Here is a 22834-nt window from a genome sequence, read left to right as displayed (position 1 = left end):
AATTAAAATTGTCTTGGTGTCTTAGCATTTAACAAAAATTTCTTTAGTATGAACAAAATACTTGCTTTTGACAATACTTTTTTTTGGCGCACACTCCCAGAAATTCAAAGTTGTCGGAGAACTCGTGGGTATGACCAGTGTATGACCCTATGGGCCGTGCTATGGGTATGGGCATCGAGAGCGAGCGCACACCGAGAAGCTGCGCTTCCGTTCGTCTCGTGTTCGCGTGTCGCATTTAAAACGTTACCTGTTTGTAGGCATTTTTGCTTAAATATTAGCCAAAATGTCGTTCAAAGGAGGCCCAGGGCAGAAAGTTCAAAAGGTTATGGTGCAGCCTATTGTATCCTTTTCCTGTTTGAAGGCAAAGTTCATGTTTTGGCATCTGCCGGCTTTGCCCATTCCCATTGTCTGTTCAGCGGAAACCCGGCAAAACCTTGACGCGCCGCTTAAAGGCCGCATTATTGTCTGATAAGCCAGTGTTTCAATTTTGCCTGTTTTATTCTTCTTGTATATTACGCGTTCTGAATAGTGCCTGTTTGAATTGTTTTGAGAGGACAGTGTTGCTTGTCCTTTGAGTGTGCGCGTATTTCGCGCGCCGAGTGGTTTTCTTTCCTTGACAGTTCTTTTCAGAACCTGATCTTCAGGTATCTCCAAAACGTGAGTATTATGTTGAAACTGTTCACTTGAGATTGTACATATTATGTATAGACTCGAGTCTCCACACGCTTTCGCGATTCGCAACCGGCTGTGTATGACTTTTTCCCCTGCATTATACCTCTGTCACACGAGCAAATTTAATGTCATTAGTATCGAATGACATTAGCATCTAATGTCATTATTCCCATGCTACACGAGAAAATTTAATGTCATTAGGTTCGAATGACATTCTTCATCGAATGAGTTTGGGGAACTCATTCGCATTCGATTGCGAACCGAATGTGTACTCTTGACGCCAGATACGCAGCAAAAGCAAGTAACCCAACAACATATTCTGCGCACATTGAAATTTAGAAATTATATTTCTAAAGTTTTGTTTTAAAACCTGTCAATTCAGGTGTAAAATTAGCACTGCAGGCTCTCGCGGAACGGCATTACTCTCGGTCACAGCAGTGGTCCAGTCATGGCAGCGACTCACAATCATTTTGGACTCTGTGTTCCTTGGTAGCCGCATCTCCCCGTATGTTTATCTCGGAACTAAGTTAAAGTTTTGACTGAGCGCCTCACAGTTTGGACGCCAATCGCATGCTCTACGTGTCTCCGTGCGCCATTCGCGCTCCGCTGTGTTCAGCCATATTAGGGTCCCTAGAAATATTGCTAGTCTGTCGTCCGCCGGCCGCGGCGGGGGCTGCCGCTGAATGATCGCCGCGGTGGCGCTGCGGTGAACCGGAGTGCGCCACTGCTGACGGAGCAGACGATGCGCGCGCCCGTGCGCTTCGAAATGCATTCGCTGCATGCTCATTGTCAGGTGCCTTGTACATGCGATGCCGCTCTTGTCTTTGATTTCAGTTTAGTCGTAATATTGAATTCGCAGCCGAGTTGTTGGCATAACCACGGATGCGACTTTTTTTTTTTTTGTTTTTTTTTTTTTCGTGAGCGAAGTTTTGCGCGCATGCCCGAGCCGATGTAGAAACGAAGCTGCTTTTTATACCCTATTATCCTGCTGAAGCTACCGCCGTGCCGTATTGTAATGAAGACTTCTCAGGATTTTGTGCAAACAATTGCGCTTGCATGGAGAACTATACTAGACGCACATTCTAGGCTCCAAGGACCATGTGTGCGAGCAACAGAGCGCTGTCGCCGGCGTTTTCATTCACGCTATAGTTTCATCTTAACTTCTTCGGACGTTTAGCTAAGTTATAACACGTATGTAGAACTAGAAACTTTCGGATGCATGCACAATTAAAGCACGCAAGATGGGAACCCGAGCCCTTCAAATCGCACCACGCTTCAGGCAAACTGCTGATAGGCATTGGTACTTAGGAAGCCTAGTAGTGCACTCATCAGAATATGCCATCACTTTTGTTGACTTCCGTTTTGCAACCTCTAAAACATATTTTAACAGCCAGCTGTTAGTTGAGAGGAAGGGCACTAACACTTCTTTCAAACTCTGTCCTTGAAGGTGTTCATTTTCATTTCACCGAGAGCTTTTACCAGCTTTGCCACCTTGTCCTTCGTACGACAAACTGCTCGAGACATAGAAGTCTGTTTCTTAATTTTTTCTTCTTCTTGACAGGGTGTTCTGAGTTAACTTTCGCAAGTATTTGCAGGCTATATGCATGTTGCATCAGACATAATGGTACAGTTCGTCGCAAATTAAGTAACGCCCATTGTAGGAGGGAAAGGTCTTGGCAATAGGCTTCAATCCGCTGCCAGGACACAAGCTGAGTTTCGCAATGTCCTGAATAAAATTAATTACCTCTTCTGTCGACTTTACAGCTATCTCCTTGACTTTGTTTCCTCGAATGCACACAGCAGCATTCATGGCAGCTTCACCACTGCGATGGAACAGAACTCGCCGATGGCAATTGCCTCCGGAGATTCGACCTCGCTTGAGTGGCACTAGGCGAATGTACATTGTTCAACGTCAGAAAGATCGACATTTGTCCCCAGTGGCGGTGGCATGCAGCTTTCTGCATTCCTGGAGCAGGCTCACATCACACGATCCACCACCGCTGTATTCTTCAACTGGCTTCACTGATGCTTCAGGATCAGTGCACTTTTTTTCTTTCTCTGCAGGTCTCCCTGCTGACTGTTTTTGCTCGTACAAGTTGCGCTCCTTTCTCTTGAGAGGCAGGGGTTTCAACAAGTATTTTGGAGTGTCAGGAAACAGCGTTGAGATGGCATCCTTCGTGAGTTGCGTAACATCCCGTGGAATCTCAATTACCTTTACCTGTCTTAAAACTTCGCTCAATAAAGCAGGGTTTGAAGCGTCGCTCACAAACGTCGACACTAGCTTATTCGTGTTACAGTAATATGAGGGCAACCCCGATCCGGATCATCCGATATTTATATATACCGATATTTAAATCAACGTCCAGGATTTCCTGTCTGCAACTCACAAAATAATGAGGAAGATATTCACCACTTGTGGGTTTGCCCGCCACTGAAGCCGACAATATCGGCACCTGACGGCAGTGGGCATTTCACCGAGCAACCCATCTTCGTACATTGCTTGCACGCAAGGGCCTTATCATCGTTCTCTCTTGAATTTTATTAGAACACAGCCAGCCTATTTTCTTTCATTTATTACACCTTTTAATTTTCGTTTTGCATATTCCTTTATGCCCTAGCTGAGACAATAAACAATGTTATTGCCTTTGCCGCCGCGCTTGATGTTGCGCTCCCACTCTTGCCTCTTCCCTGCGTATTTCGGTGTCCTGAAGAGAGAACATATTTCATCTTGCACGAGCGCTACCCGGTCTTGCACCCGGGCAAGAAACACGTGCTATCACGCTTACCCCGTTTTCTGGACATGACGCGATCACATATCCATAAAAAAGGCACACTTGCACACATGCTAGCTAATTTGCGCACATTCCGGCTCGCGAGCGAAAAAAAAGTGCGCGTGGTGTACGAGCCTTGCCACGCTACCAACGGATCAGCGCGGCGCAGATTCGCAGTACGGCACAACCGCCACAGCACCACGTACACAACGCGACCACGCTCCGAATGCGTACAGCGCCCCCTGCGCTTTCATCCGGGAAGCGGCCAACCGGTTCTATAGGGAACCCCGCTCGGACGGCAGACTAGCAAATACTTCTAGGGACTCTAGCCATATTGTTTGTTTAAATTTATCGGTTCGTGGGTGACTCGATACTTGGCTTGGATTTTTATGGCTAAAGTGCTACCGCACAGTCAAAAGTAATGTTTTTCGCTTGAATTATTGTACAGAAATGTTTTGATTACACAGTGGTTTCAAACGCCTTTTATGCGCACTGATGTTCCTTAAGTGCAACATTTTTTTATAGCTGATCGTAATTGCCACCATTTGCGAGTGACATTATATTTTACCGTGTAGCACCGAAAGAAACCGAATGACATTAAATCTGCTCGTGTGACAGAGGTATTAGCCAGATCATGTTTGAATTTTCTTCATATGCTGCACCGTATAGTGGGACTTATGCTTTGTTAGCTGCAAGATTGAAGTGGATGAGAAACGAATTGCTGTGTAGATAACGTCATTTTATGGTGAATTCCAACCGCAGAACCGACGTAGTCCGCACGCTCTGCAGCACTGAAGGGTAAACACCTAAACACTCCTGTAACCTGTTCTGTTTAAAAGTTTGCGGACCTGCCTTTTAGCCTGGACGAAATATTTTCTCTGCGGCAGTGGTGTAACTACGGCGATGACCATGCCAGGACATTTGCAGAGGCCAAGACAGGTAATTGATTCACGGGGGAGGTGCACAACTGTACCATTACTCTCTGGCTTAGTAAACACACCCGTAAATTGTTCCTTGATTTTGTTGAGAGAGCAAGCTATGCAAGTGAGCATATGCACTTCGAGTGATATAACACCTACAGTAGAAGGCAGAGGCACTGTGAATCGAGCACCTTTACCACCTCGACTCTCATATCGCTGTAATGTGCTCACTCGTAACCTAATCTAAAGGTTAAGCCCTCAGTTACCGACAGGTAGATCGTTCCCTGTATCTCACATTTGCAGCTACCTCACAGCTAATGCAAATTTCTATTGTAGCAGTGAGCAGCAGCAAAGGGCCAAGACAACCCGCTTGTTGAAATGAAGATGAAATTCGGAGGAGGAGCTATGTGACTAACTGGAAATGCCCAGCCAAAGTCTAATTGGCTGAACACTTCCAGGCAAACTTAAGCAAGGGAAATTCACTAATAAAGGCACGGACGAGAAGAGCACAAAGATGGGCGCATACTTGCAACTGACTTTATTCCGAAAAAAAAAAATCCATATTTACAGTTTCACGCCTGTCATATCATTGCCCATGTGCGCTGTAGGCAGTGATATGACAGGCATGAAACTAATGCGTGTTTTTTTCTGAATAAGGTCAGTCGTAAGTATGCGCCTGTCCTTGAGCTCTTTTTGCCCGTGTGTTTTTTTTGTTTTGCGCATTTCCCTTGCTTAGGTATGTATGGCCGACTTGTCCAACAACATGTACTCTTAAAACTTTTGGGCAAAGACCAAAATTGTCTATCTTGGCAGATTCAAGCGACCAGGCGAACGATACACGCATCTTTTTTCGCACGAAGCTTGCCATTGTCACGTTTCCGAGTTTTCTTGTACTTGGAGCTCAGCCTTGCCAAGTTTTAGTGGAAAAATTATGTAACAATGAGTCATGACAGTTAGATGGGATCTTTTACTCAGAACAGCAATTAGAATTTGCAACAAATAAATTGAAGTAATTTTTGAAGATGCTGAAGCAGAACAGACTTGCACAAAGTTAGGCTGTTTGAACTAAGGCTGCTAGGGTGATAATCAGGCCAAAAGGGAAAAAGAAAACCCGCAAGCTGGTGTGATGAGAGGAAAAAGGGCCATAAAGAAATGTCGGCAGGCCTCCAGCGAATACACATGTTCGAAGTGTTCGCTTGTTCGCTCTGTCTACTTCTGGGTGAACCAGAAGTAGACAGAGGGGAAGTGGGGTAACTTCTTAAAATTAAAAAAGGAAGCATCCTATTTGTTTAGTAAGAAAATTGGAAGAAAGGGGTCCCAATGGTTGTAAAAGATAAGGCAGGGGTGCAACAGCTGCACCAATTGTGCCACTTTGATACAGCTGCATATTTCTTTGCCAATTTGTGCCATAAACGTGAAATTTGTTAAATTTGAACCGCGCCGCTCCAAAATGCCCCGACTAGCCGCAAAAGTTTGCCATACTCAGCTTTCTGCGAGCTTGATATGGCCAGTCACCACTTTCATACACTTCAGCGCGGTTCACTGGCCTTTTAGTTTTATTTTGAGATGGCGTCATGCCGTTTTAACGCCTACTCATATTTTTATCTCTTTCATCCACATGCTTCTGCTCTTTGAGTACGCTGAACCCTTATGGTTTGAGGATGTTTCACTGCACCGCTTACAGTCCGTGTTAAAGCATCCCCATAACGTAAAGGAGTCGTTTGTAATGAGGCACCACTGATATTGTGTCGCAAAGCGAAAAGGGCTGTGGTGGTATTAGTGATTTTGGAGCAATACTCCAGCACTATGTTTTAAACACGCATACTTTTAATGGATGTACCTCTAGTTTTGTATGCGGTTCTTGGAAGTTTTAGGTATACACCACCTTACGACCCTTGGAGGAACCGGTTTGACTGGGCTGTTAAGGGGGGAAGTCATCGACACTTTCCTGTGCTACGAGAGCAGCCCAGCTCCCCAATATGGCAGCATCCTTCATCTCTTTGTGTATATTGTTGGTTGTTTTTATGCTGTCCGTCGATAGACTCTCGTTCCCGTTGTTAGATAGTGTAAGAGGTGTGTCAGTTATGGCTTCTGTGTTTATGGTAATATAAATGAGGTGGTACACGTGAAATTTATTTCGGGCGTTAGCAGTTTGTGAAACGCGCAGCAACGTTAGATTTTGAATGTCAAAATGTCATAGTCTGGAGGCCGAGGCTGCCAGAGTTAACATTTATGGATGCTGAAACATCGAAATACTATTAGGTCTGCTTTGTGCACGGAATATATATATCTAGTATCTAGAGTCACTCCTACTCCCGTTAATCAAAATATCAAGTCACAGCTACCGAGTCATCGCCAGCCCCTATACGCCATGCGCAGCGCCTATAGGGGCGCCATTGAAAACCGTGTAGCGGCGGCCATCGGAGCCCGAGACGGGCCTCATACGACGAACGCGGCCGTGGTGAGCGCGTGCGATCTGCCGTTTCTACGCATCTCGCAGGCATTTTCGCGTTCACAGTGTGCGCAAGGAGATTGTATACTGTATAATAGTGGACATGTGTTGGTTATCATGACAGTTTGGGGCTTTATCGCCTCCATATGCATCAAGTGTTTGCTGCAGACGAGCGTCAACAAGGTTGCATACGAAGTGGAGTTCATTTTGAGTGCCCTGCTTTCATTACAACGCCATACTAATTAGTTAATTTCTTGACCTATGAACCAATGTTCTTTCTTTGCTTAATGGTACACGCTTGCCTCGTTTACATGCAATATATTGCTACAGTAAACTGCGAGCGGTTTCGTACCGGTGCGACCGCAGGAAAATTCAGCGAGCTTGCAAACCAGCATTCTGAGCATCAGAAAAATAGCGCATATTGGGCTCCTGTAGCAAGAGTTCAGATTTTTCATGCTTGCGCTTTACCACTGCCTGTACAGTATGGATTTCACGTATTCCGCCATCAAAAAGGCAGAGCGGGTAGATAATTTCATGGAAGAGTGAGATATCAGCACAGGCGATATCTGAAAAGCTGCATCACAGGTTAGCCAAGAGCATATTAGATTTAAATTTTGTATCCTATGTTATTATTGTAGTATCATCTTCATTTCATTTGTATCACCATCGCGCCAAACTGCAGAACTACAGCGCGCTTTATAACCAGCTCTAGAGCCCTAGTCTGAATAGCAAGTGCAGTGACATGTTATGTTTTCGTAATCTTGGCAGAGAACAGAAACACTGGCTCTGGTCTTCAAAGTAATTGCATGGCAAATTTCAAAACGCATATTGGCAAATGTCTGCTCAATAACCCGCCGCAGTGGCTCAGGCTACTGAGGAAGATCGAGTTATCAGGACTGAAGTCGACCGCACCCCCCGTGTTTAGGTGGAGGCGAAACGCTAAATGCCACCGTGTGCTCTGCGATGTCAATGCACGCTAAATATAATCTGGCTAACCTTTTTCAAATCTAATGCGTATTGTATCTTCCCCGCTAGCGGAGGCGACCAAGTTTAAACAAAAAGTGTTCACCGAAGGTGCAATGACAAGCGGAAAACACTGAAAACATAGTTATCACTCAGTCACGCCACACGGCAAATTTCATGCCATTCGTTCAAAATGATATTTGTTTGCTGCTACACGATAAAATATAATGACATTTGATGAAAACGAAATTAGGTATCGAATGAGTTCGTGGTACTCTACCAAATGCGATCAACGAGAAAATGTGTTATCTCGACAGCAGAGAATTGGTGAGAAGATACACCCAAAATAAACTACAAAAGTGCCACCTGCATTAAATATACTATACTGTCTCCTATAATTTTGCACCCAATCATCTATGTGAAAAATGCCAAATAGCATCGTAAGAAAAAAAAAAGAAACTGGCACCCATCGCTGCCAGCCAACCCATAGCCAACGCAATCAGCGCGGGTGGAACAGGTTGCTTCGTCTGCCGCGGTCCGCCGGCGCCGGATCTCTTTCGCCACCTTCAAAAAAGCATGTCTGTCGATCTTAAATAATACGCGCTTAATTTGAGGAAGGAATCTAAAGCATTTTTTCTTTACTGAGGATCGCTGTTATGTAAGGAGATTTTGGAAGAAGTGATAAACACAATACAAACAAATTTCTGCTCACATTAGCAGCTGCCGCCGGTGTGATGCAGCTCTTCCGACTTTGTTCTCTAGCTCCGCTGCTAAGGCGTCGCCGAAGTTACGCCTTCCTTTGTGACAATTTGTGAGACAATTGAACTGATACTATAAGGCAGTTTTATGAATATAAAATTTACGATTTCCAAAGCGCTTCCAGCTACGGCTTTGATGCGAAACCGTTTAGACGTTTAGGCATAGCGACAACTAGGGCCTAGCACACGGCCAGAGCGCCGTCGTCGGCTGCTTTCGCGGGTAGCGTCGTTACGGTAAGCTCGCGGTATCCGATGTGGCAAGGGTTACAAATTTGCCGTATGCTCTTTTGATGAGGCCCAGCTCTGGCATTTTTCGACGGGTCTTAATACGCCGAGCGAACGATCTGCCGAAAATGTATGGGAGTCAACGGGGCTGTAGTATGCTGCGCTATAGGGGGATACTCGAAGTTTCTATAAAAGCGCCGTCGGGCAGTACACTAGATACTGCCTATTTTATGTGTTAATCTTGACATTTGCTTTAGTGCGCAAAGTTTATGTTGTTGAAACTCATACGCTCTTCGCAGTCGAGCGCAGACGTACGCACCTTCCGTGTCCTTTCGTAAACAAACACTGCCGACACTGCTGCTAACTTCGTAACTGATCGTCCTAATCAACAGGTTGTTTACAAGGGATGCAAGACATGAATGTGAATTTAAAGGCTGCCTTCGTTTACAGCGCGGTCATCTTCGCAACATATTGAAGGCGCACCAACATTTGCATTTCAATCGCAGTTACCATAATTTTACCATAATTTGGGAATGGCATTAGCTTTTGTCGTGTAGCAGCGCGTCGAAAAAAATGACATTAGCCTGAACAAATGTCATTCGGTGGGATTGCTTGCTTTCTGCGTCGAACAGCCGCGATTCACGGCCGCCGTCGTTCTCGTGAAGCATAACTGGAAACTGATACAAACGTGTTTCTGGCAAGGTTTTATGTGAGTTCGAAAGACTAACTAGGCAGCAATTCTTCCCAGACATTGCTAGATGTTGACAACGGCGTTATATCTGTTAAACCGCGACCAAAGACGAAACCACGACGCGCGCACAGACGCTGATACGAACAGCGCCCGACCGAGCCCGCCTACGCTTTGCGGCTTTGGCGACAGGCGGCGTTGTCGACGTTTTGCGCATCGCGTATAGAAAGCGAAGCACAGGCCGATAAGCGCTCGCTTGTCAGTTTTCTTTGCTAACGACTTGCTTTCGTATCTGCTTTCGGCATGTGCCCTTTTACATTTGGTCACCGCTTTTCTTTCTGTCCCTTTTTTTTTTTTTTTTTTTTTTTGAGTTTGCTTTTGAATCAACATTTTTTTTTTTCTGAGAGATGGCGCTGTGCACAGCTAAACTCGTTCAACACTCATTTTTAGCTGTGCCGTGAAGCATGAAACATGGGTTCTTGTTAGAACACCTTGCGTGTTTAATATCAGTATGAAACACCTGCAGATACGAGTTGGAAAACACATGCCTTTTTCTCATTTGGAGTGTTGTCGAATTAATATGGGGTACAGTTCTCTAAAATGCAATGTGGTTTTCCCCACAATTTCAGTTGTGACGCTTCATTGCGGTGGAGGAGAGAAAAAAGGGGGTGAGGGGGAGCAATATTTTTCTCTGTCTCAAGTGCAGCTATTGCTACATATGTTATGTGACATATCCTTCAGTGCCGCTAGATAACGCGCAGAAGTGTGTGATGGCTTGACGATTGTAACGCAAGAGCGGATGCAGGAAATTTGAGTAAGGAGTGCAACTGCATCAAAAATATTTGGCAGTATAGCAAATGCGTAATGTAAATGCTCCCTATCGTAATGTAAATGCTCCCTATCCCCCAACAATGTAACAGCAAAACAAGCATTTGTCCGATTGTGACAGCTATAGCAGCTTCGTACTGGTATTAGATGCGCAAGGTATTCTAATGAAGAGTGCAGCATCACAGCGGCAGCCAAAATAGAGCGTTGAGCGAGTTATGCTAAGGGTAACGCGCTTCCTCAGTATCACAACACTCAGAACGCGCCAAATCAGATGCTACCTACGATTACTCGCTTACTTTTTATCGTTCCACGAAGGAGAGCAAGGGATCTCGCTTACGTCTGCTGGTGAGCAGTGGCGAGCGACCACGATCGTATCGCCGCCTCTTGGCCCCGCGCCTTCTCAGCCGGTCGGCGGGGCTGCTCGGTTACTTTTAGCAAAGACTGTACTCGCCGGATTCCTAAGCGCTGGTGGTAGTGGCCCTTCCTAGATTTGCTTTGGACCACATTCATACAGTCCGATATTCACATCTATTCATTTTTATTCAAAAATAAGGCCTCTTCCCTGCTTAACGGCATCAGAATTTTAATTCGTGCTCCAAATGCAGTTTTTTTTTTTATGCGAGCTGCTCCAAATATGGATTTTACTGCTCCAAAAATTGCTGCAAATCCTCTTTCAGCTTTTTCACCCTTGATAAGGAGAAGGGATAGAAAAGCAGCTAAGAAATTTTTGGAAACATCTGGTCTTCTTCAGTAATACAACTAATCTGGAGCAGAGGTTTACAGTTACGGCTGAAGGTACTTGGCTAGAAGGGGATGAAGCAATGGAACATATAGAATTGATGGGGTGAGAATATTTTAAATCTACTTTGGACAAAGATAGACAGGTTAGTACCATGGTTTTTCTTGTATCAAGAGAGGGAGGAAAGGCTGAGGAGAGGGTTCTAAGTAGCACAGCGGCAGACCTAGATAGTATTCCGGTTATGCTAATGAAATTGGGCCCAAAATCTAAGCAAACACTGAGGGAGGTAGCGAGCAAAATGTTATTGGATGGTAAAGCCCCAAATGGAGGGAGACTCATGTAGGATGAGCAAGATGTGGAAAGGAGGGATAAAGCTGGCATAAAAACAACTATCATTCTATAACAGTGGCGTCAGAGGTCTGCAAGGTGAGGATGCAGATTATAAAATGCAGGCTGCAGGCATGGGTAAAAATGAAGGTGGTTAGAGGGCAATCTGTTCTCATCAACATAGTGTATTGAAATAGCAGAAAAGGAACACAGACTCCTGTGCTAGCTTTTCTTGATATCAAAGGAGCCTTCGACAGTGTAGTTCATTAAAGGGCAACAGCAGCATTTTTAGTCTCTGGAATTTCATGGTATGTTATCCTGAGTTTTTTGTGCAGTTGTACCAAATGTTACCGCACTGAAATGTTTTATTGCAGCAACATTGCAGCTCAAACAAACTTTACAAATTCCTAATTTGCACCATCAATCGGGGAGGTTTCTACAAGCAGCCTCGGGCATGTGAATTAACTACGCTGTGAAGTGCATAGCACAAACAACAAAACCAATACAGTGGAAACGACTAAACGACGCCTTGAGCCCTGGTGGCGGTGACAGCTAGGTGTTAAATTTATGTGAACAGTGCACTGGTGTTGTATGGGACGCTTTTGTAGGTCTGATTCGGAAACCCACTTTGAGTACCTGTTGAGAGTTTGAGCCATTAAATCATCATCATCATCATGGAAGCACGATCGTCTATATTCACTCAGCTTTTGCTGCAAGACAAAATTTCGGGTTTTCTTTCTATCATTTCAGGCAAATGATTCCAACTGTTCGTTACAATTGCAGGTTTAGCTAATTAACATAGCAACCATGCCTGTCACATCATAGCTTTGTAGGTCACAGCATCTTAGGTTTTTTGCTCTTTTAAAATACTGTAATTGGTATTTTGAATAACAGTGCTTTGTACTGGAGAGAAGGGACTTTAAAGAATTTGGTGGGATTACAAACTCGAAATGTTAAAAAAAAAAAGAATAAAGAAATCCGAGTTGCCCTTTCAGACTTCTGGGATACTCTGAATACGTTAGATGTGATAGATGCATTAATAAATCTTTTGGAAGATATCCATAAAGGCACCCATGTGATTATACAAAACGGGGGAAAAAAGGTATTGGAGCCTGTAGTGGTACAGCGGTGGCTTAGGCAAGGGTCACCGGGTGTCCTTGTCACCTTTGTAGTTTATGGTGTCTACTAGTGAACTAGAAAGGAGCAGGCTTGGCTTTAACCTTTCCTTTTTGAAGCAAGGAAAATGGATTAAACAGCCATTACTAGGACTGATATACCGTCTGTTGCAGAAGTTTGCAGCCCAAAGCGCCGGGCAGAGGAGCAGTATCGCTCCCGAGAGGCGGCTCTGCGCCCGCCGGCGCTGCCTGGTGACATAGCTACAGAGAGTGAGGAGGCTTGTTCTCTTCCCCTTATCCCATGACTGAAAGCAAAGATTTGCGCTATCAAGTCAGACATTCGTTTTGCTGATGGGGCAGTAAACTGCGGCCGAGTGGCGGCGGTTCGCACAGATGACAGCCGCGGCTGCAGCGAAGCTTCATCACCGCTGCCCTTTGGGGGCCGTCATAGCTGCCTCATGATTACACTGTTCAACGTCCTCCCGCGTGGCATTTGTAGAATAGCCTAAATGGACCGTTCCTAAGAAAAGCCAAAGATGCAAAGATGGCTCATCGCAAACAACTCAAAACTGTGCTGCTTAATTGACAGCTCTAGATCGAAGGTCATGCGCACCATACGTGCACATCTCTTTATTCGTTACGACAAGCCACCTTCTTCGTCATGTTTCAGCAACACATCTTCAATGAACCAATACTAAGGGCTCGTTCGCAAGAAAAGCCTTCCTATCATGAGACATCTCGACTAGTCCAGAGATTGATGGCATCACAAGGTATTGACATGGGTAATTAATTAAGTTCTAATTAGTTATATAATTAACTTATTGACCTAATTATTTTTATCACACATTACATAACCCTCTATCGATTGACACCACTCAGTAACTTCTATGACTTCTCAATTACTCACAAGTGCTGCGGCCACAATGTTGCATGTTTAGCCTCTAATTAATTACCCATTACCTTAGTGGCCTAAGTATTATTTCGGACACAACATTACGTCACCCTCTGTCGACTGACACCACTCATTAACCTCTACTACTTCTCAATTACAACTGCTGCGGACAACTTTTACATTTGTTGTCTGTAGTTATTTACCTAATTATTTTTCTGCAGCAACATTACGTCAACGTCTATCGATTGACGGCGCTCATTACCTCTACCACTTCTCAATTACTCACAAGTGCTACGGACACGATTTTGCGGACAGCAATCTGTGAACATAGCGGAGTAACGCTTTCGCATTAAAAAGAGGACCGTCGGTGAAACAGTCGATCACCGCGTGACCGGCCGTTGTAACGAATAAAGAGATGAGCACGTATGGTGCGTACAACCTTCGATCTAGAGCTTTCAATTAAGTAGCACAGTTTTGAGTTGTTTGCGATGAGCCATCTTTGCGTATTTGGCTTTTCTTAGGAATGGTCCATTTAGGCTATTCTACAAATGCCACGTGGGAGGACGTTGAACAGTGTAATCATGATGCAGCTATGACAGCCCCCAAAGGGCAGCGGTGATAACGCTTTACTGCAGCCGCGGCTGTCATCTGTGCGAACCGCCGCCACTTGGCCGCAGTTTACAGCCCCATCAGCAAGACGAATGTCTGACTTGATAGCGCAAATCTTTGCTTTCAGCCATGGGATAAGGGGAAGAGAAGAAGCCTCCTCACTCTCTGTAGCTATGTCACCAGGCAGCGCCGGCGGGCGCAGCGCCACCTCTCGAGAGTGAGACTACTCCTTCGCCCGACGTGTTGGGCTGCAAACTTCTGCAACAGACGGTACATGGATGATAGTACTGACAACAGGGAAGATTGTGTTAAGCTCACCTGATGTCTTGTACGCTCTCTCGGGAGTGGGTCAGGAATTCATGTGGGCTTTGCAGGGCATCTTTTTCTATAGCTTAATCAAATTTGTAAATATTATTTAAGTACTTCCCTGTTTGTAAATTGATTATCTATTTAATTATACTCGTGTCGGGTGGGCGAGAGCCATGTGCAGCTGTTGTCATCACAATTTTGTCCAATAGGATATTGGTTTTTCTTTCTCTCTCTTTTTTTTTTTTTTTTTTTTTGCAATATTATGCTAAAGGTATTACTGGTTTGCTTTGCTTGCAGAGAGCACGGATCCAAGTTTGGCTGTATGAGAATGTTGCCTTAAGGATTGAAGGCCACATTATTGTGAGTGTGAAACATTTGCAAATTTTATGTAGACGTGTTCAGAAAATTAACCTCAAATGCTGAGAATGTCATCTTAATGCCCTCCTACTTCCTGGGCCTAAGGTTGAGAAGCAGAAAAATGAACATGTACAAAAAGCAGTGCACAAGGCAATAAACAGCAGGAACTCTTTGTAGGTAGCAGTTATATGGAAGGTAACTTGTGCATGGTTCAGGTGTTCTTTGAAAAGTTAAGCATTGACATTGCACACCACATGGGTACCTTTTGAGTATCACCTCCATCAAAATGGGTCTGCCATGGCTGGGTTTAAACCTGAGTACACCGGCTAGGTAGCTGAGTGCTCTAACCACTTAGCCACTACAGCAGGTCTAGGTCAGCTCCAGCTGTGGTTGCTAGTTTCGATAGAGGAAGAAAAAAAAAAATTTACAGTCCCTTAAGGAAGCTTTCCATGTAACTGCATTCTAAAGCATTTTACATTTTTCTCCTTTTCCTTTTGGCTTGGGAGTAGTGGATTAAGTGTACAACTTTTTCTCGTAGACACTGAGAAGTGTTTTTGCAATAATTTCATACATCAAGGGATTGGAAGTTGAAAAGGAATAGTAATTTTGGAGTTGAGGCTCAGAAAACAATTTTCATATTTCTGATGTGTGTACCACGCATAATTGGTGTCCAAAATGACCCATTTTGTTGTTTTAAAGGGCCTGTCACTAGCTTTTGAATTCTCATGTTATAAACAAGTGTCGTGCATTGATCAGGCTTTATGGTTTTTCTCTACAAATTCTTAACCATGCATAGCCTCAAATATGATAAAACTTCAATTTGCTTACATCCACGTCACAGTTGTAAGTGGAAAGGCGAAAAGTATTTAATTAGTCTATTGTTCTCATTCACGTGCAAAGGACAGGCTTACCGCGAAAGAGCATAGCTTCCTGCGAGACATTTGCATATGCATCAGTGCTGGTTTAAACATATTGCAGTATTTGTTTTCATATCCACTGAAACAAAATTGATGGCTAAGCTTGGTTAAGCCTGGATATCAGAAGCGAAAAGCTTCAGCGATGCCATGGCTTAGGCTGTGGTTCCTTGGCCTTGTTGTGGCTTACCTTGTTGTTCACGGTTGCACCTTATAGATATTCCATGGCTTATCGTCATGGTGAAACATTGATTACAGCCGTACATCACATAAGATTAAACTTTATTCCGACCACATCATCTTCACCGTTACGCTTCTGTATAGACAAACACAGCCTGGTGAAAGCACGCGGGACCGGCTGAAGGTCAGCCGGCGGAGTCGCGGCGGCAGTTGCGGCGGCAGCGACGGCTCCGACCACCTGTCACATGGCTCTCCAGTGTTGTCACATGGTTTGCGCATGCGCAGCTGTGGCTTTTATTGCGAAAGCAATACTACGCCAGGTCTAACCACTCGTCGCTGTGTGCCGTGTCCGTGTCCATGACCGTGGTCTCCTGGCAGGAGCTGCCAACTTGGGTCTCTCGTTTCACACGGGACAGTTATGTCAGTCAGCCTGCCAGGACCCTTGCATCCATGTTACCCCTATAGGCCACTAAAGCACGTTCATACGGCTTAGTTAAAGCGGGCTTTATATGTGTTTCTAACGACTGAGTGGAGCACACGCGAGACTCGGAGTTGACTAGCCTAGTGAAGCTTCTCACTTCAAAAAAAAAAAAAAATTAACATGAGCCATTTAGATTTTTGTTTTGCTGGTCCATGTCGCTACATGGTCCGTGCCCCAATTCAGTTCTTCCAATTTTGCATGCTTTTAGGTCCAGCATCAAAAGTGAAGGTTCCATTAGCTGCGAGTTGCTTAGTGTGCCGCCCATCAATCTGATGATCATGCTTCACAAATGGCTTGTGTCACAGTGATTCCAGTGGCAAATTGAAGGCTCAGAGTTGAAACATTTTACATAGGAAAGCCATGCTGTAGTGCATCCTTTTTATTCTTTTTTTGTACTCCAGAAGCCCTCAAAATAGTACATGGTTCAAATGGGACCGACCCCTCAAGAGTGGCCCATAAATCTGCTGTTCTTGAGTTTCTTTATTCTCTAGTGACATTGTGTCACGTGTCAAATAAGGGAGTTTAAACATGCTTGTTTTCAGGGGTTTGATGAATACATGAACCTGGTGCTGGATGATGCAGAAGAAATCTACACAAAGTCAAAACAGCGGAAACAAGTTGGTAAGAACTCAAGGAATACTATTTCGGGGTGTGATGAAAAAATCAGAACGAACACCTAGGGGAAAATTGGTACTGTGAGGAACAATCTCATTGAAATATGACCTCAAGGATCGCACTTATATGCGCTGATCATGCCCATCCTTGTGTTGTTTTCCAAATCACCATCCTTTGGGATTGAAATATGACCTCAAGGATCGCACTTATATGCGCTGATCATGCCCATCCTCGTGTTGTTTTCCAAATCACCATCCTTTGGTTATTTTTTGCTTGTACTAGGCACTTCTTTTTCTCTACTTGCTTTGTCATCGGGAATTTTTGCAGGTAGCAAAAAGAGGCTTGCCACTTTGTTGTATTTTGCGCCAACTTGTGTGCCATTTCCTTAGTAAGCTGCGGCTGCATTGAGGTTATCTTGGCTGAGTGGCTTGCATTGTACAGATTTTACCCTAGGCTGTGTTGGCTTTTATACCGCAGTCAGTCCCAGCTTTATTAACCTAAAAAGGGCTCTGAAATTGTTTTTTGTAGGATTTCATGCAATTTTAACCCTTTGAGGGTAAAATTAAAAAAAAAGCTTTCCCAAATGGTAAAATTACCTTATTGCAAATTTTGAAAGTCCGAAATGAGTAAAGTCGAGGAAAAGTTGCAAAAAAGATATTAGGAACCTTATTTTGGAGTCAGTGTTGCTCCACACTGCAAACTCGGGGAAACTCGGTAAAAAAAAAAAAAGGAGAGCCGAATATCTCAATACCTCACCTCAATACCTGGTGAGTGTTGTGGATGATAAGCAAGCTAACAGCAGCCCCAATAAAAATAAAAATCAAGTTTCGAGGGCCTCCCCTTGTGTTCTGTTCCATTTATCCCCTGCACAGAAGGGCTCATAAAGATGGAAATCAAGTTTCGCCTCCATTAAAAACCATGAAAGGGTGCTGTTGGCGATGTGGGAATCAGTTCTGTTTATCTTCACAAGAAGGTAGCACAATAAATTTCAAGCAGTTCTTGTAAGTCTTAGGAGATGGCAGCACCTCCCAGTGAGCATGTATCAGCGCGAAATTTCAAACGGAAGATTGGTACAGTAAAGACCTTGCAGAACAGAAAACCAGGTTAAAAACCCTCAAAGGGTTAAGCAAGTGAGCTTCACGGCATATGTCATTTGCATTCTTTTAGTGTTGTGTCATAAAAAAAAAATTCTCTTGAGGTTTAAATTCATGGCAGTCAGGTTAGAAATATTACTGGTAATATATAAAGTGTATATGTGAAGCATATGGAACTTCAATCTTATGTTGTTGAATACTGAAAAGGTGTTTTTATACCAGTGTAAGAAATAATCTGGTTTCACACATATACTTTGGTTGCACTTATCCTTCACCTAGGTGAGTTAGGCATGAATTTTATAAGTGTAAACAAACAGGCCTCTGCTTAGCAAGCTAGTCCATTTTAAGGGTAGATGCTCCTCAAAAACGCTGTTTGTTGTTGAGCATTGAGTGAGCATGGTAACTTGGCCGGAGTTCGTTAATGCTTACTGGTCACAAAACTTCTCTGTAAGGCTATGGGAAAGCTTGTGAGCTTCCAGTTGCAGTGCCATTGTCTGATGAAATGCATCGTCGAAGATCTGGGCGCTGTCACGCCTAAGCAGGAGTCCAAATTGGACAGCTAAATTTGATTTTTACTGTACTTCTCTCCATTCAGGTAGTGAAGTCTACATCTGTGGGGCCCTGCCAAGCACTTTTTACATGTTCACATGCCATTTTGGCTAGCTGGGAAAAGCCTCGGTTTGCTGCTCGAGTGGAACAATTGCCCCCCCCCCCCCCCCCCCCCCCCCCCCCCCAAAAAAAAATTATGTGAGCGGTAGAGTAGATAGAGAAAACAGTATGTATAGGCTCGGAACCCATTCAATGGATGTTAAGTATGCCCTATCACATTATAACTGCAAAGTCCTGTGTAACATATTCTCCAGCAAGGCATTTATACATCATTAGCATTGTCTTTGTTACTATTGCAATTGCCTCATGGAAGGCATAAATTTTATTTGAAAACTAAATGCTAGGGTACATTCAATGTCAGCTAATTAAACAGTCCTGAAAATTCTATGTGCTTAGGTGAAAATAGCCCGAAAATAATGGAGGCTGGTAGCGGGGCCTCTAGTGACCAGCACTGACCTTATATGAAAAGCCGACAGTAGTTTCGTGCCCAAAAGAAACATAGAAGGACTCTGCTTTGGCCAAGGAGCTGCGTAAGGAATTGAATGTGGGAAACTTGCATGACAGTGCCTATGATCTGCTGAGACCCAACAGGTTATGCTATGGATAACTTTTTGTTAAAGGTAATGCTAGTGTTATAAAATGTAAATAACTTTCTTTGGCGGGGTACAGATTATACTGTTGAATGTTTGTTTTCCCTCCTGGTCCACTGCTGAGAGTAAGCATTCATTTCACAATGAAATGTGCATGGGCTTGTCAAACTCATTCTATCGGGAATGTCATTCAAAAATAAATATCTTTTGTAGTGGATAATTTGCTACATTGCATAAAATCGTTAATTTGGCCTTGAAGGAGTCAAGAAAGATGTTAAATTATTCCAAAGCTCGGATTACCGAATGGCTTTAAAAGACTGTGAAAGCTGTTCGCATCGTAGTAATTTTATCCAATGAGCACCAAGAATATACATTTGAGATTAAAACTAAACGACAGTGACAAATTTTCGCTATTTTGTCAAGTGCTTTGCTTTGTGCACACTGCTGGAAATGTCGGAAGAATGGCTGCAAGGTTCTAAATGCCTCCGCGGCCCTTTTCACAGTGCGACTTAGTGGCACTTGTGCCTTGTCACAAATGGCCCCATCGCGTTTTGAGGATGCTTCACCGCATGGACTGATGCTGTGAAGCATCCTCAAAACACTTCAGTTCAGTATACTTGAAGAGTGAGCGAAGCACGTAGATTCATTAAGTGCTTGAACGAAATGATGCCATCCCAAGATAAAACTAAAGGACCAGTGACATGCTTACAGTGTTGAAAATGGCGTGTCTAGTCGACGTGCATGTCTGATGGCAGCGGCGAGATGCCGTGAGTTTTAAGAGAAGTAAAACTGAAACTGTGCTGCTGGACTGTATTTTGGTGATGGGGGACTTTGATTGCCATCGTCTGCCAGCGCACCCTTGAGGCATGCTTGGGATGCACTCTATGGTTTCTGTTCTGGGAAATGTATTTGGAAAATCGCTTGCTTAGCAGGTCTTACCTTGACGTGATCCTCCAGCTAAATTAAATGGCGCAAGCCTGCCAATGTCACTAACATGAGCATCGACTGAGACCGTGCTTCTAGATTGAATTTCCGGATTAACGAGACTTCTCTGCACGTTGAAATGTCACTGTGTTTGTTGATAATTACTATTCAATGTGAAATGTATGTATTACCGTGTTTACTTGATTCTAAGCACCTCCTTTTTTCACTATAACGATGCCCAAAGCTGGAGGGAGGGGGGCTTTGATTCAAAGATTCTAAAACGAGCCTTCCCTCCCTTGTGTTTACAGCGATACCTCGACCAGGTAGGTGTAAGAAATGGCAATTTATTTGTCTAATAAGCTACGAAAACATTTTCGGCAAACGGGAACACAGTTCACCGAAACTTCAAGCTGTAGGTAGCCCTCTACTAACTCGTTCTGACCTCCATTACGTTTCTCTGACACCAAACTTAATGCCCGCAATGCGCTTAAAATCTTCCGAGCACCGCGGGTACCAGGCCCACGTAACAACACGCTGGTAGAGTTATCGGGTCAGTTTTCAGTGTTATGTGCCACCAACAACGCATGAAGCCGGGGATCGCGCCTTAACTGACCTACACCTAAAGTAAATTATTCACGCCGCGGATGCCTCGCCATCATGCAACACAGGCAGCTCCGGCTCTATGTTAAATTGAGGAGGCCTGCTTGGCAACCCTAGATACACACTATACCTTGAAAATATGGGGGGGGGCTTAGTTGCTTGTTTTGTTTTTATCTTTTTCAACAATTTTTTGTGAGACTAGCGGGGATGCTTAGATTCACGAAAACATGTTAATATATTACTGTTGCTTGACTGTTAACCCTTTTTTGAGAAATGCATGTAGTGATGTGTATTTTTTTTTTTTCTTCTATCTTCTAGGGCGGATCCTTCTGAAAGGAGAAAATATCTCGCTAATAATGAGCACACAGAGCATGTAAAATGTCACAAGTTTATGTTGTATTATTGATAGGCCTTTGTTTCTGCGTTTGTTTTGTCCTAATCTTACTCGTTGATATCAAATGTAAAATTGCAAAACTCAATTAAAACTCATGCATCCTTTCTATGTGGCTGTTTAGCTTGTTTGAAGGCCTTGGAAAGCTGTTTTCATTGTTCACCTGTCTTCACTGCTTCATTGATAGCTCCTAACGTTTGTTTACTGCGGGGTGGCTGCTGCAACTGAGTGTATTTTGAATATATCTGTGTTAAATTGTCCTTTTAGGTTTTTTTGCTTTCATCTAGTTGGGTCAACGTTGGCTGCCTTGTGTACAGGGTGTCTACCAAATGGGGAAACCATAAAGTATGGAAATTCTCAGGGAATTAGTTAATTTGTGCTTATGTCGGGGAAAATTAGTCGCAGTTCTATTTAAGGGTAACTAAACTCACAGTAAAAACGGATTAGCATTGCACAGGTTATACAATACGGCGTTGCTCGTCTTCCCCTCAGTGACTGCCAGCCTTCCGCGTTTTGCTGTCAAGTGTATCATCCCAGCAAGGCAGCAAAATGCACTGCGGCACTTCGAATTTCAAAGCGTGTTGAAAGCAGGCACGTCCCTGGCGTTCTGACCAGTGGCAGAGCACGTGCTTTCTACAGATTGCACATGGACTGTTCGATGGCCACTGCCTCCCCGTTTTCTTGTTTTTCTCACTAGACAGCTCCCACAAGGCGGCAAAAAACGCGAGAAGTTGCAATGCTTCTGATTTTCAATGGGAGCAATACAAGTCCCAAATGAACTTTCTCCCTATGCACAGTCTTGATGGAAGCGTCCGTTCCTGCTGCTGGGGGTGCACGCACATGATGCCAGCGGTGCAGCTTTGGGAATAGGGGATATAGTTCCGCGCTTTATCGTGAACTTGAAAAAAAGAATCACTTGTCTATGGAAGAACAGCTTTACAAATCACCAACTTCGTCGCTCCCCATGTTTCATCTATATGTCGATAAGAGGGAGTTTTAGCATAGTGCGATCTGCTACTGCGATCGTCTTCCACTTGCACTGATTGGTGCCGATCTGCTCTTTTTCTATGGAAGAACAGCTTTACAAATCACCAACTTCGTCGCTCCCCATGTTTCATCTATATGTCGATAAGAGGGAGTTTTAACATAGTGCGATCTGCTACTGCGATCGTCTTCCACTTGCACTGATTAGGGCTGATCCAGCAGATGTACACGTTGCCAGGAAGCATGAAACTCGCACTCAAGGCAGTCATTAAATGTGCAGTAGCACCCTGAAAAATTGGATTGGGCCAAAGTGCTAAGCTCTAACCCTCTTAACACTCCAGTTATAATCTTGGCCCATCATTCTTTCGTCACGTACATGCCATTTCACGGCGTACTGTGATGCTGCTGCTGGTCATGCTCATGCCGTGAACGAATGCACGTGCCGCCAGAATAACATTCAGCTTCTAAAGGGCAGTGAACACGAGATGAAACTCTGGGAATAAAAGTGAGTGGAAAGGGAGCCTCCATGAAAGCAACACTCTCTCCCTTCAGCTCCTATTTTTCCCACGGCCTGCGGCGGTAACATCGGAGCTAGCCGCGACGGACTGTGCTCGTGTTCCATTTTCAGTCCAATTCTGTGATTGTATACGCTACTGCGATGATAGTGATGAGCTTTCTCTTATTGCCATCACCTCTAATGGCAAGGATGAACAGAAAGCCAAGCTAGCTAGTTCATCCGAATGACGCATCGCCTAGCTTTGACAGCCACGCAGAACCGGTTGTTCGCGACAACGATGCCTGCTTGCCTCTGTATTATGCCACAGAAA

The 22834-nt window shown here is 44.2% G+C and overlaps 1 protein-coding gene across 2 annotated transcripts; it reads left to right on the top strand.

The window, feature by feature from the left end:
• The first annotated feature begins 151 nt into the window (after positions 1–151).
• LOC146203336 (putative small nuclear ribonucleoprotein E) lies at positions 152–21134 on the top strand. Of its 2 annotated transcripts, XM_084588684.1 has the most exons (6): positions 152–340; positions 631–657; positions 14566–14628; positions 16743–16821; positions 20341–20355; positions 20951–21134. In XM_084588684.1, exons 1-6 carry the CDS (start codon positions 284–286, stop codon positions 21007–21009), a joined length of 300 nt encoding a protein of 99 aa, XP_084444810.1. In that variant the 5' UTR covers positions 152–283; the 3' UTR covers positions 21010–21134. The 2 variants fall into 2 exon arrangements, with proteins under 2 accessions (XP_084444810.1, XP_084444811.1); XM_084588685.1 differs by lacking the exon at positions 20341–20355 and having other exon boundaries at positions 155–340.
• The last annotated feature ends 1700 nt before the right edge of the window (positions 21135–22834 follow it).

Source organism: Amblyomma maculatum, chromosome 1, assembly GCF_055883805.1.
Source record: "Amblyomma maculatum isolate TAMU_Amacu chromosome 1, ASM5588380v1, whole genome shotgun sequence".
Taxonomy (NCBI): Eukaryota; Metazoa; Arthropoda; class Arachnida; order Ixodida; family Ixodidae; genus Amblyomma; species Amblyomma maculatum.
Note: the sequence above shows the minus strand (reverse complement) of the source record. Positions and strands in the feature narration are given on the sequence as shown.

Coding starts and splice junctions, on each gene's coding strand:
- LOC146203336 (XM_084588684.1), top strand. CDS start 284: ATGTCGTTCAAAGGAGGCCCAGGGCAGAAAGTTCAAAAGGTTATGGTG. Junction 341..630: donor AGGTTATGGTGCAGCCTATT/GTATCCTTTTCC, acceptor AGTTCTTTTCAG/AACCTGATCTTCAGGTATCT. Junction 14,629..16,742: donor GGATTGAAGGCCACATTATT/GTGAGTGTGAAA, acceptor GCTTGTTTTCAG/GGGTTTGATGAATACATGAA.